The sequence below is a fragment of the Piliocolobus tephrosceles genome, chromosome 15, assembly GCF_002776525.5.
Source record: "Piliocolobus tephrosceles isolate RC106 chromosome 15, ASM277652v3, whole genome shotgun sequence".
NCBI classification, from domain to species: domain Eukaryota; kingdom Metazoa; phylum Chordata; class Mammalia; order Primates; family Cercopithecidae; genus Piliocolobus; species Piliocolobus tephrosceles.
In genome coordinates, this window is record NC_045448.1 from 98507131 (window position 1) to 98521350 (window position 14220).

General features: G+C 42.3%; 1 protein-coding gene across 7 annotated transcripts in view; it reads left to right on the forward strand.

The window, feature by feature from the left end:
- UXS1 (UDP-glucuronate decarboxylase 1) overlaps positions 1 to 14220 on the forward strand; it is a 93746-nt gene that overhangs the window by 37581 nt on the left and 41945 nt on the right. For 3 of the 7 annotated variants that reach the window (XM_023211300.1, XM_023211299.1, XM_023211301.1), the window contains one exon: positions 10696 to 10876. The exons of 2 other annotated variants lie outside the window; for them this stretch is intronic. In XM_023211300.1, the coding sequence (XP_023067068.1) occupies positions 10696 to 10876 (181 nt within the window). Of the gene's footprint in view, positions 1 to 10665; positions 10877 to 14220 lie in introns of all 7 variants that reach the window. 2 more of the 7 variants (XM_023211296.2, XM_023211298.2) reach the window with 1 other exon arrangement.

The window sequence follows — 14220 nt, forward strand, 5'->3', positions numbered from 1 at the left end:
GGTATATTATTTGCAAATATTTTTTCTCATTCTGTGGGTTGTCTTTTTACTTTCTTGCTGGTGTTCTTTGAAGCACAAATGTTTTAAAGATGAAGTCTGTTTTTTTCTCTTTTGCTGCTTGTGCTTGGGTGTGTCATATTTAAGAAATAATTGCCTAAACTCAGGACACAAAGATTTACTATGTTTTTTTCTAAGAGTTTTATAGATTTGGTTCTTAAATTTAGGTCTGTGATCCATTTTGAGGTAGTTTTTGAATAGGGTATTATGTCATCATTCTGTTGCATATGGCTGTCCAGTTGTCCAGCACAGTTTGTTGAAAAGACTATTTATTGCCCAGTGAATTTTCCTGGCACCTTTGTTGAAAATCATTTTACCATAAATGTACAGTCAAGCATCACTTCACAATGGGGATACGTTCTGAGAAATGCATTGGTAAATGTTTTTGTTGTTGTTCTGTGAGCATCACAGAGTGCACTTACACAAACCCAGATGGTACAGCCTGCTACACCCTTAGGCTGCATGGTATGACCTATTGCTCCGAGGCTACAAATCTGTACAGCATTGTTGCTATACTGAATACTGTAGGTAGTTTTAACAAAGAAAAGTATTTGTGTTCGTCTGTATAGGCCGCTTACCACAAACGGAGCTTGCAGGACTAGAAGTTGCTCTAGGTGAGTCACTGAGTGAATCCCTTATAATTAACTAATTTCCTATTTGGTACCTTTCCCTTCTCTTTCCCTGTGGAATCCATTTACTATCTGGGGTCACTTGCTTTCAGCCTGAAGAACATGCTTTAGTATTTCTTGTGTGGTAGGTCTGCTAGCAATGAGCTCTCTCATTTTTCGTTTATGTAAGGGTGTCTTAGTTTTGAAAGTTATTTTTGATTGTATGTAAGATTGTTGACTGCCAGTTTATTTTTACACTTTAAATATGTTGATAGAGTTTGGATATTTGCTTCAGCCTCCTAATCCCATGTTGAAATTTGATCTCCAGTGTTGGAGGTGGGGCCTAGTGGGAATTATTTGGGTCATGGGGACAGATTCTTCATGAATGTCTTGGTGCGGTCATGGGGACAGATTCTTCATGAATGTCTTGGTGCACACCCCGCTGTAATGAGTTCACACGAGATCTGATTGTTAAAAAAGAGTATGGGACCCCCTTCTCCTCCCTCTCTTGCCATGTGACATGCCTGCTTCCCCTTAGCCTTCTACTAGGATTGAAAGCTCTCCAAGGCCATCACCAGAAGCAGATGCTGGAGCCATGCTTCATGTACAGCCTGCAGGACTGTGTGCCAAATAAACCTCTTTGCTTTGTAAATCACCCACCTTCAGGCATTCCTTTATGGTAGCACAAAATGAAGTAATACATGTGCCATCCACTGCTTTCTCCATTGTTTGTTGTAATGAACCAGCTGTTAATCATATTGGGGTTCCCTTATATGTGACAAGTCATTTTTCTTTTTCTGCTGTATGAATTTCCTAGGACTTGTGTAACAGTTACCACCATCTGAGTGGTTTAAAACAACAGAAATTTAATCCATCGCAGTTCTAGAAGATGAAAGTCTGAAATCAAGATGTCAGCAGGGCCATGCCTGTGTCCCTCTGAAGGCTCTGAGGGGAATTTTTCCCATGCTCTTCTCCCAGCTTCTCTTATTGCCAGAAATTCTTGGTGTTCTTTGGCTTGTAGAGACATTACTCTAGTTTCTGCCTCCAGCAGCACGTGGGTCCTTGCGTGCCTCTAGTATTGGGTTAAGGTCCCACCCTAATCCGGTAAAACCTTTTCTTAACTAAATACATCTACAGGGGCTTTATTTTCAAATAAAGTCACATTCTGAAGCTGTGGGACGGACATAAACTTTGTAGGACAGTATCCAACCTAGTACAGCTATTTTCAAAATTTTATCTTGTCTGTCTTTGGTTTGTGGGATTTCTAGAATGATGTATCTGTGTGCGTCTATTTTTGTTTGTGCTCATCCTAATTGCAGTTCATTGAGCTTCTTGAATATATACATTCACATGTTCATCAATTCTGGGGAGTTTTCAGCCATTATTTCTTTGAATATATTTTGTATTCCTTTCTCTTTTCTGATACTCCCAGTGCAGCATGCATGTCGACGCACTTATTGGTGTCCTGTATTTGTCTGAGGCTCTGTGTAGTTTCCTGTATTTCCTCTGATCTTGGGGTTGCATAAGCCCTTTCGGTCCAAGTTTGCTGATTCTTTAGCCTAGTTCCAATCGACTGTTGAATCCCTCTGTTGAATTTTTAGTTTCAATTGTGGTATTTTTCAACTCCAGAATTCAATTTGTTTCTATTTTGTAATCTCTCTTTATTATCTATATACTTCTTTAAGTATGGTTTCCTTTCGTTCTTTGAACACTTGCCGTTACTTTTAATGGCAAAAACTGCAATTACTTTTGCACCAACCTAATATTTACGGTATTTGCCTTGGTGTCTTTGTTATATCCAACACTGGGACTTCACACAGACAGTTTTTATTGCTTGGTTTTTTTTCTGTGTATGGGTCACCCATTTCTGTTTCTTTGCATGTCTCATAATTTGATGTAGAAAACTGGGCATTTTAGGTAGTATATTGTAGCGCTTCTAGATACTGTGCCCTTATCCCAACCCCCACCTTCCCCAACTTGTTTTATTTTATTTACTTGTTTGTTTGTTTAGTGACTTGTCAGGTCTACTTTAGTGAAGTGTTTCCTATTCCCTCCCTGCCACTCCAGTGTGAAGCTTTAACTGTTGATCCTTGGAGGATGTAGCCTTGGCCACACCCCCTGGGATGATGGTGGCTCTAACAGGCTCATGTTGACAGTCTCCTTCCCTGATTTCTCTATTAAGCCTGTGCAGTATCTCACCCAGCTGTTAGGCTGCAGGAGTTGCTAGCTAATTGCTTTATTTTTCAACAATGCTGTGCGTTTTAAATTGCTCTTCAGGCTGATTCCGTTAAATTCTGTCCTCTTGGCAGGGGTAGATTTTAGACCAGTCTTTGAGATTTGTTCTGACCCCAGAAGATTTCTTAAGTGTCCTCTCCCTGGTTCTTTCTGTTACACAAGCTGGCCTTGGATTTAGCTTTTTATTCTCATAGATCTACTGCCTTCTATTTATTGCTTACCATCTGCATCTCCGTTGTTCTTGAGAGCACCCTTATGCTTGAACTTCTCCACTTTCCTTTTGAAATAAAGTCAACTCCCTTTAGGGAGAGCTTTTGAGTGCACTGTTTTCAGTACCTCTGTTCCCCCAGGAAAACCTCTGAACCACTGCCCTGAAGCTGGGGTAGGAGCAACACCTCTGTTTTATAATCAGGGTGCTGTAGCCACTGATTTTTTTTCCTTGCCCCTCTTGGCGTGGAACTTCTCCCTTCTAAGTAAGTTGGGGCAACCGTGACTGGAATCCTGTTATTCTCAGCCTTCCCTGTCTGGGAAGTACTGCCAAGTGGCCCTTCCTGGTGAGATACCATATCTTTTGAGTGGGGTTCTCATTTTCTTGGCCACACCCAGCACATTCCCCACTCTAAACTGTGGGGATGGACTCAAGTGTTGCATACTCTTGCTGTTCTTACTTAATTTTATATTTTGTCTTTCTTTTTTCTTTTTCTTTTTTTTTTTTTTTTTTTGAGGTGGAATCTCGCTTCATCACCCAGGCTGGAGTGCAGTGGCATAATCTCAGGTCACTGCAAGCTCTGCCTCCTGATTTCAAGTGATTCTCCTGTCTCAACCTCCCAAGTAGCTGGGATTACAGGTGTGCTCCATCACGCCCAGCTCATTTTTGTATTTTTAGAAGAGATGGGGCTTCACCATGTTGGCCAGGCTGGTCTTGAACTCCTGACCTCAGGCTATCTGCCCACCTCAGCCTCCCAAAGTGAATTTTATATTTTCTTGAATATGTGTTACTTCATTTGCTGTACATGCTTAGCACAATTTCCAGAGACTTTTAATGGTTATTTAAAAAAATAATTTGGACCATTTATGGTTGTTTCCTTGGGGAACAGGTCTGTGGAGCACTTTACACTGCAATTCTACAAGAAATGATTTATATATGACCTTGATGTTGAAATGACTAGTACACAGGTTGGTTTGTTCTTTTACCCATCACCTAGGCTGTAGGACTGTGCCTCCCTAAAATATTATTGTCGCTCGTGAATTGATATTAGACTATTGCCCCATATAATCTCTCTGTTCTTCTGGAAGTTACATGAAGTCTCTTGCCTTTTTGAGATGGCTTACGTAACTCGCTGTGAGCAGACTCTGAAGTCTGTTAATACTTGTATGTCCCTCTTTTGAGGTTATTTCTTTTGCCTCAAAAAGGCATGTGCATTTGAGCATGAATTTGGAAATACATTAGTGTCTCAAGTAGCATAGAAAAGTTAATTTTTCTAATGTTTTGTTGTCATTTTGTTGTCAGATTGATCACAAATCTGATAGTCTACTCTTCTTAGTTTGTTTTGTGCCGGTGTAACAGATTACCACAGACTGGGTAGTGTATAAGTAGAAATGTATTGGCTTATGGTTTGGAGGCTGGCAAGGCCAATATCAAGGGATGTGTTCTTGCTGCATCATCCCGTGGCAGAAGGGCAGAGAGTGGGTGAGAGAGACAAAGGGGACGCAACTCATCCTTTTACACATAACCCACTGCCACGATAATGACATAAATTCATTCATGAGGGTGGGGCCCTCATAACCTACTAACTTCTCATTAGGCCTCACCTCCCAATACTGTTGCATTGGGAATTAAGTTTCCAGTGCATGCTTTTGGGGGTACACATTCAAACCCATAGCATTCTGGCCGTGGTCTCTAGAATTTATGTCCTTTTCACATGCAAAACTTATTTATTTCATCCCAATAGCCCAGCATTTTAACTTGTTCCAGCACCAATTCAAAAGTCCAAAGTCTCATCTAAACATCATTTGGGTAAAATTCAAGGCATGATTCATCCTAAGGCAAATTCCCCTTCAGCTGTGAGCCTGTGAAATCAAAACAAGTTACCTGCTTGTAAAATACAGTGATGGAACAGGCATGGGGTAAACATGCCCATTCCAAAAGAGAGAAATAGGAAAGAACAGGGCAGCTGGTCCCAAGTAAGTCCAAAACCCAACAGGGCAAACAAGATCAAATCGTAATGCTCTGGATCATCTTTCTTAACTCCATGGCCTGAGCCCTGGGTACGCTGGGGTAGGGGTTGGACCTCCAAGGCCTCTGGGAGCCCCAACCCTGTGGCTTTGTTGGTCTCAGTCCACCTGACAGCTCTCATGAGTTGGAGTTCTGTGCCTGTAACTTCCTCAGGCTAGTGTTACATGCTGGTGGCTTTACAGTTCTGGAGTCTTGGTGGCAGCTGTATCACCGGAGTGAGTCTCTGCCCACCCCCCCGCCACCTCCCACCCTGCCCCAGACTATTTGTGACATCCTTTGAAATCTAGGTGGAAGACGCCATGTTCTCATGGCTCTTGCATTCTGCACACTTGCAGAATTAGAGCACTATGTGGATGCCGCCACCGTTTACAGCCTATATCTTCCAGAGTGGTAGCTTGAGCTGTGTCTGGACTGGCAGGAGCCACAGCTATGCTGCTTGAGGAGTGTTAAGGGGAGCAGAGACTTGTGGCAGCACAGGGCAATGAATGCTGACCTTGAGCACCTCTCTGGAAACGTTGTCCTCAAGGTCCCAGCCTACCTGGAGGATTTCTGAAATGCCTTCAGGGTCTTTCTCCCATTGTGTTAATGGACAGAACCTGGCTTCCTTCTAGCCATGCTAATCTGTGTATCAAAGTGTCAGTTGTCTGCACTCTCCCACACTTTTTCATTCTTTATATGGCAAAGCTGGGCATTAAAAAAATTTTCTTTTGTTCTCTTTCCCTTTTAGTTATACAGTCTGTCTTTAAACCATTTTTTTATTTTACTCTGTGTAGTTAAAAGAAGTCATGCAATTCTTTTAATATTTTGCTAGAAATTTCTTCCACCAGATATCCTAGCTCATGGCTTGTACATTTTGCCTTCATAAAGCCAGAGGACACAGACACATTTCAGCCAAGTTCTTTGCCACTTTGTAACAAGGATAGCCTTTACTCCAGTTTCCAGTGGTACGTTCATCATTTCCATCTGAGACCTCATCAGAATGGCCCTCACTGTCCGTATTTCCAGTTGTTCTGATCACAGCCATGTTACAAGTAATCTCTAAAAAGTTCTAGACTTCCCCCATGGCTCTTCTCTTCTGAGCCCTTAGCATCGTCTCTTTAACCCTCCATTCACAGAAGTCTAGGCTTTTTCTGTAATGCACCTCCAGATTCTTCCAGCCTCTACTCATTACCTAGTTCCCAAGCTTTTTCCACATTTTCAGGTGTTTGTATAAGCAACCATCCCACTTCCCTGGTATCCATTTTCTGTCCTAGTCCTTCTTGTGCTGCTAGGACAGAGTACCTAAGACTGGGTAATTTATAACAGAAATTTATTGGCTTATGGTTCCGGAGGCTGGGGAGTCCAAGATCAAGGGGTTGTGATCTGGTGAGGGTCTTCTTGCTATGTCATCACATAGTGGACGGGTAAAGAGAGGGCAAGAGAGAGACCAAAGGGACTGAACTCATGCTTCTATGTGGAACACGCTTCCACTGTAACAAACTCACTCCTCTGATAAGGGCATTAATCGTTTTACTTCACCTCATGGCCTAATCAGCCTACCTTTTAACACTGTTACACTGGGGATTAAATTACCAAAACCTGCTTTTGGTGGACACATTAAAAGCACAGCGGCACCGATACATGAATCCTGCAAAATCTTGCCATGAATTTTATTATGTACACGTGGAATGATCTTCCTGTCAGTGCTGAGTATTATAGAATTTATTTTGCTTTGCACATCACCACAGCAAACAGACTTAGTTTTTTTCCCCATCACCTGCCATTTCGTAGGTTAAGCACATTTCTGGCCTATGAGTCTGGTATATTGTTGCTATAACTTGAAGCCTTTTCAGCAAATTGGTAAGCCTTAGAACAGCTTCAACAGAAAGAGGAGGCTTGCTTTGAAATGCATTTTTTGATTTTTTGCTAATTTACTAAGCATCACGAGTTTGAATGCTGACCTTGAGTTAGACCACTTTAGCTGCCTATTGGCACCCACAAGAGTGAGCCAGAAAGCACACTGAGACAAACCCCTATACTAGAAAGCCATGCAAAGCTGTGTAAGTTCTAATCCATCTCAGTGTAAGAGGTCTTACTTCTTTTCTCCTATTCTCTTTTGGGTATTAGCCCCTTGTTATTCAAAGAGTATCCTTGGGTTTGGTGATTAGTGTTCCTGATAGAGCTTTGTAAGTGCTAAGCTTTCACCAAATTTGTTTCTATTTGAAACACTTGCCTACTGGGCTAACATTGATTAGGATAAAAAATTGCGTAACTCTCCAGCTATGTTATACAAATCTTAAGTATTTTAGGTAGAAGGAAATTACTTCAGAAAAAAAAAAATCCCCATGCATTTTAGTCAAGCCAAGGTGCTTCCAACAATTTTACGTCAGTACAAAGACTAGTGAGATGTTGGAGATGATCATGTATAGTTTAATATGCTGCATCTCTGGTATCTCAGAACTGTCTGCCAGGTATTTTGGGCACAGAAATGATGTTAGAATGCCACTGAACATTTTGTTTTCAGAAATATTTGCATATAGAGAAACAGTTACATTAAAAGGGGTTAAATTTCTTTTTAAAAGTTGCAAATTTTTAACTGTAAAAATCATGGAAAACTTGGAAAAATGCAGTAACATGAAGATAAAATGAAATCTCATCCTGTGAGTTAAGCTCTAGTGGCGAGTCAACTTTGAATTTCAGTTATTTTTCTGGAAAATCCTTTTTCATAGTCATTGTTCAGGTATAGCAGTAGAATGTGGGAGCTCTTAAGATGAAACACGAACCAGACAAATTGACAGGCAGTAGAGAGCATGTGATTAGAAAGAGTGTAGCTTTCGTCTATCCCAGCTAGTGATCTCTGAGGATTTTAGTCAAAGACATAATTTCTCTGGGTGTCAGTTTCTTATCTTGAAGGCAAAGGGGATTTGGAAAATGTTGCTGCTGGTAAAGCCAAATGAAAGCTATCAAGCATGAGGATGCCTGGTCTCACCCATCCTGTCTTAACCATTTGGTTTACATTTCATCAGAGCATATGTAATATCTATGTGGTGGTTAAGGGATGGTTATTCTTGAGGTTGGCCTTGTTAACTGAAAAACCAAACTCTAAAATATTTTAGAGGTTTATTATGAGCCAGTATGAGTAACTGCAGCCCCGGGAAACACAAAACCAAGAAGCCTTGAGTAACTGTGCCCGAGGCAGGCGGATTACAGTTTAGTTTTATACATTTTAGGGAGGCAGAAGTTACAAGGAGGTATAAATCAATTTATAGGGCTTTTACATTGGTTTGGCCCAAAAAGACAGGCTATTTTGAAATGGGGGCTCACAGGTATAGGTGGGTTAAGAGATTATGTAATTTATTTTATTTTATTTATTTTGAGACAGGGTCTCTCTCTGTCACCCAGGCTGGAGTGCAGTGGCACAATTGCCGTTCACTACAGCCTTGACCTCACTGGCTCAGAGATTTTTTACTTTGTAATTGGTTAAAGGTGTAAATCTTTGTGTAAAACTTTGGAGTCAGCAGAAAGGAATCTAAGTTGTGACAAGGAAGTCTGTTCACCAATACGCTGGGTCAGAGTGACCTGGAGGGATGTGACTTAGCTCCTGTCTGGTACGACCCTAGGTCCTGTGTATGATCTCTGTTTTAACATTAACGTTGGTCAGTTGTGTCTAAACTCCAAAAGAGAAAGTATAGTGAGGCATGCCCAATCTTCTTTCACATCATGGCTGGAAACTCAGCTTTTCAGATTTCTCTGGGGTTCCCTTTGGCCAAGAGGGAGTTCACTCAGTTGGGGGGACTTAGGATATTTATTTATTTATGAGACAGCGTCTCGCTCTGTCACCCAGGCTGGAGTGCAGTGGTGTGATCTCAACTCACTGTAACTTCCACCTCCTAGGTTCAAGTGATTCTTGTGCTTCAGCCACCATAGTAGCTGGGATTATAGGCGTGTGGCTAATTTTTGTATTTTTAGTAGAGATGGGGTTTCACCATGCTGCCCAGGCTAGTCTCGAACACCTGGCCTCAAATGATCCACCCACCTTGGCTTCCCAAAGTGTTGGGATTACAGGTATGAGCCACTGCACCCAACCCAGATTTCATTTTTAGTTTATAGCCTCCCCTTACTTTTCCTCTGCCATTTTTTATCTTTTTCATCCAGGTGACTTCTTTTTTTTTTTTTTTTTTGAGATGGAGCCTCGCTCTGTCACCCAGGCTGGAGTGCAGTGGTGCAGTCCACTGAAACTTCCGCCTCCTGGGTTCAAGTGAGTCTCTTGCCTTAGCCTCCCAAGTAGCTGGGATTACAGGACTCTGTCACCACGCCCAGCTAATTTTTTGTATTTTTAGTGGAGATGGGGCTTCACCATGTTGGCCCGACTGGTCTCAAACTCTTGGTCTCAAGTGATCCGCCTGTCTCGGCCTCCCAAAGTGTGGGATTACAGGCGTGAGCTACCACTGGCCAAATCCAGGTGGCTTTACTCTCTCACCCGTGGTGAATATTTCGTCATGTGTGAGACTTCATTTATTTTAAACAGGAGTTTCATGGAGAATTACATGGTTTAAAACCATAGACCTAGGAGTTTGTGTACCTTTTATTTTAGGTACAAAGGATTGCTGTCTTCCTGTTCTTTCAGTTTGAAACAGAAGGGTGAAATGAATGAGAATTTTGGTGAAGAGAAGGCAGAGTAGAGAACAGGATACAGCAGGCTAGAGAATCGAGTTGCGCGTGTCAAGTCTGTTTTCTGAGCCTATTCTTTTCACTCCCACTGCCTATAACCTTACCCCAGATGAAATTCCCTTTATCCTCCTCCAGTTACACCATTTAATTGGAATAAAATACCTGTGTTCAACTTAAAAGTATTTTTCAAGCGCAGTTGACTTTTCGCCTTTGCAGGGGTCTAGGTTTTGTTATTACTGAGTTCCTGTCAAGACCCCTCACAGCCGCCTCATCGTGCTCCGTGGCTGGGAGTGGATATCACACTGTGTTCACATCACCACTCAGAAATTAACCACACAGTGGACTTAGGCGTTTAGGGCTTTAGTCTACAAACAGCATGTATTGTTTATTAATTTGTTCTCGTAAACAATTTAAAAGATACTCGTTTTTCATGCGGTTTTTGAATCTCACTTAAATATTAAGTTTTTTTTGTTGTTGGTAGTTCACCAAATCTCTGCGTTTTGCTGATCGTTTTTTCTATAAAGTAATTTTTAAAGTTCTCAGCAGTTATATTAAAGCCATGTGAGCTATGTCCAGCATCCCGTTTGTTATAAAACAAGAACCTTTGACTAATGGGAAATTCTCTGTCAGTGAAGACATTTTGAAATTTGTAACTACGATTTTTCTGTATTCTTCCCAGAGTGGGAGTTTGAAATTTTAGGCTGCTTAGGAGTTTAGAGATAGTGTGACCTCTTTGTTCTGCAGTGAGAGTGAAGATGCTACCTTAAAACCTTTGCTGTCTCCCTTCCCCGCCTTGCTCCTGAGTTTTAAGTCGTGGCTGCACCAGAGATGTCTCTCCGTGGAGCTGGTCCTCACTGTGTTCTCATGTGCTTTTTCTGGGAATGTTCTGCACACGCTGTCCGGATGCAGATAACCGGAGGCGCAGGGTTCGTGGGCTCCCATCTAACTGACAAACTCATGATGGACGGCCACGAGGTGACCGTGGTGGACAATTTCTTCACGGGCAGGAAGAGAAACGTGGAGCACTGGATCGGACATGAGAACTTCGAGCTGATTAACCACGACGTGGTAGAGCCCCTCTACATCGAGGGTGAGTGAAAACTGCACCTTGTTATTATTCAGAGCTACGCAGGTGGCCTCGCCAGAGCTGCGGGATCCCTGAGGGTAAGCTGTCTGATTCAGCACGTTGAAAGCTATGTTGGGTTTTATTTTTGAAATGTCTCAATGTGTATGAGGTGCTGTCCTAGTCTGTGTGGTAACGAGTGGTTATCACAGTGTGAATAGCTGTCTTCTCTCCTACATGGCACCCCGGTCCTGAACTTCGTGGACCTGTTGAAGTAACTTTCCTGTAGTACACATCTGCTATGATCTGAATGTTGGTGTCCCCCCAGATTCATATGTTGGCATCCCAAGCCCCACAGTGATGGTATTAGGAGGTGAGGCCTTTGGAGGTGATCAGTTCATGGAGACAGAGCCCTCACAAATGGGATTAGTGTTTTTATAAAAGAGGCCTCGGAAAGCCCCCTTGGCCTTTCCACCATGTGAGGACATGGCGAGAATATATATATATGATCCAGGAAGCAGGTCCTCACCAGCACGCACTCTGCCAATCCCTTGATCTTGCTAATTTGATAGAAAACCAGTGGTTCAATGTACATTTCTCTGGTTACTAAATATGGTTAGACTTTAACATGTTAATTCATCAGAGAAATATGTGGTTTTGTTAGTCCATTTTAAAAATATTCTTTTAGTATGAGTTCTTTGTAATAGGAATGTTAACCGTTGGGCTTGTATTTAGCATTTTTCCCACAAAGGCAAAGTTTTTCCTTTTTCGTTTGATTGAAATTTTATAACACAGTGTCATCTGTTCATATCCCTTTTGCTATTTCTTCTGTTATCTTTCTGCTCTAACCATTCCAAGGTTAGATGACTATTTAATCTAATATTTAGAAAGCAGCCGTGGTGTTATTTTGTTGGTTGGTTTTTTGCTTCATTTTTAAACATTTAATTATGTAATCTGTTTGGGGTTCATTTTGGAGTGAAGCTGTAGTTTTTGTAAAGTGTAAGAGGCTATGTAGATGATAGCTCAGTGGGCTCACTTTCCTCTTGGACTTCCTCCTGGGATTGCTGTGGGGTTAACTGAGGTCGTGCATGTGACAGGGCCTGGCAGGCAGATTCTCACAGTTCCCTGCTAAGATGCCCCTTCCCATGGTTCAACCCAAGATGCTAGGTGGTGCTGTCACAGGACTTTGCTGATGGAATCATGGTTATGAACCAGCTGGCTTTAAAACAAGCATGATCCTGGATTATCTGGGTGTGCCCCCACATAGTCACATGCAGCATCAAAGGCAGCAACAGAGAAGGGAGGAGTCAGGTAGAGAGATTGGATAGGAGAGACCACGGGGAGATCAGGCAGAAGGGAGAGGTTTGCAGTGTGCGAGGGACCTGACCTACCCTGGCTGGCTTTGAAGGAGCCATGAGCGGGAGAGTGTTGACAGCCTCTGGAAGCTGAGACCAGCTCCCTGCTGAGAGCTTGTAAGGAGACCTCAGTCCTGCAGCCTCAGGGAACTGAATTTTGCCATCATCCTGAATCATCCTCTGAAGAAAGGAACACAGCCCTGCTGACACCTTGATTTCTGCCTGGGGCGAGGCAGAGCCAAGAACCAGCTGAGCCACACTGTGCCAGGTCCTGTAGACCTGTCAGATCAGATCGTGAGGATATTTTTTGAGCCTCTAAATTTAATTAGGCAGCAATAGAAAACGACTGTGAGGACTTAGCACTGGGCCCTCATTTCACTAAGTGCTGCCCAAATTATACCTTTTTTTTTTTTGAGACGGAGTCTCGCTCTGTCACCCAGGCTGGAGTGCGGTCATTGAGGCGCCATCTCGGCTCACTGCAAGCTCCGCCTCCTGGGTTCACGCCATTCTCCTGCGTCAGCCTCCTGAGTAGCTGGGACTATAGGCACCCGCCACCATGCCCGGCTAATTTTTTGTATTTCTTAGTAAAGACGGGGTTTAACCGTGTTAGCCAGGATGGTCTCGATCTCCTGACCTTGTGATCTACCCGCCTGGGCCTCCCCTAAATATACCTATTAATATTACTACTCTCTTCTCTTTTTTAGCACATGGCAAGAAATATTTATTTTATGACACTATTGTTCATAAAATTTCAGTACTACTGAGAAGCCAGAACCTAATAAAAATGGTGTTTTAATAAGTAAATTATCTTTAACTGTGAGCTTTGGTACCATAGCTGCTCTAGGCCATTTCCGCCAATTCTGTGACTGTGTGTAGGACATGCACACAAACATACACATACATGCAAACACATACACACACACGCCCACACACTGAATGAAGTCATACAGTAAATAATTACTGTTTTGTCCTTTGTTCGGAGTCTTGCATTCCCTCAGTTGGCATGTATGTTGGGAGAGTGTAAGATGCTTCTCTGCCTCTGTAGTTTGAAGCCTGTTTTCCACTTTCTCCTTCAGTGGGTCCTCAGCCTTAGCATCAGGTCTTCTGTGCCCTTGATAATTTCCCGTTTGCTGCCCCTCCATCTCTTCCCTCTTTCTGCCCTCACAGTGCCCACTTCATCCAACAATGCCAAAATGCACCTTCCTTTGAAGCCCACGTGGAACATTCTCCAAGATTGATCATATTCTGAGCCGTAAAGGACACCTCAGCCAACCCGAAAGAATAGAGTCCTATAAAGTGTCCTCTCAGACCAGAGTGGAATTACACTAGAAATTAGTAATAGAAAGATATCTGGAAAATTACAAAAATATTTAGTGATGAAACAACAAACGTCTACATAACATATGGGACAAAGGAGAAATCTCAAGAGATTAAACATACTTTCAACTAAATGAAAGAATTAGGTTTCTTGTTTATATATTTGATAAAGAATGAGATGGAAGAGAGTCTGAAATATTTTTCTCTTTTCAAAAGAATCTTTTTTCCTCATGATGAAAATAATACATACGTGTTAAAGAAAATGTAGAAAAGTATTTTACAAAGCAGATAGAAAATTATTTTTAATCTTTCTATAAACTATTGAGGAAGTTGGCTGGGCGTGGTGGCTCACACCTATAATCCCAGCACTTTGGGAGGCCAAGGAGGGTGGATCACTTGAGCTCAGGAATTTGAGTCCAGCCTGGGCAACATGGTGAAACCCAGTCTCTACCAAAAATACAAAAAGTTAGCCGGGCATGCTTGTGCATGCATGCCTGTGGTCGCAGCTATTCAGGAAACTGAGGCATGAGAATCTCTAGAACCCAGAATGCGGAGGTTGCAGTGAGCCAAGATAGTGCTGTTGCACTCCAGCCTGGGTGACAGAGTAAGACCTCATCTCAAAAAACAAAACAAAACAAAAAAAACCATTGAAGCTAACATCCAGTTGTTTTCCTAAATGTGATTTTTTTTTTCGAATTA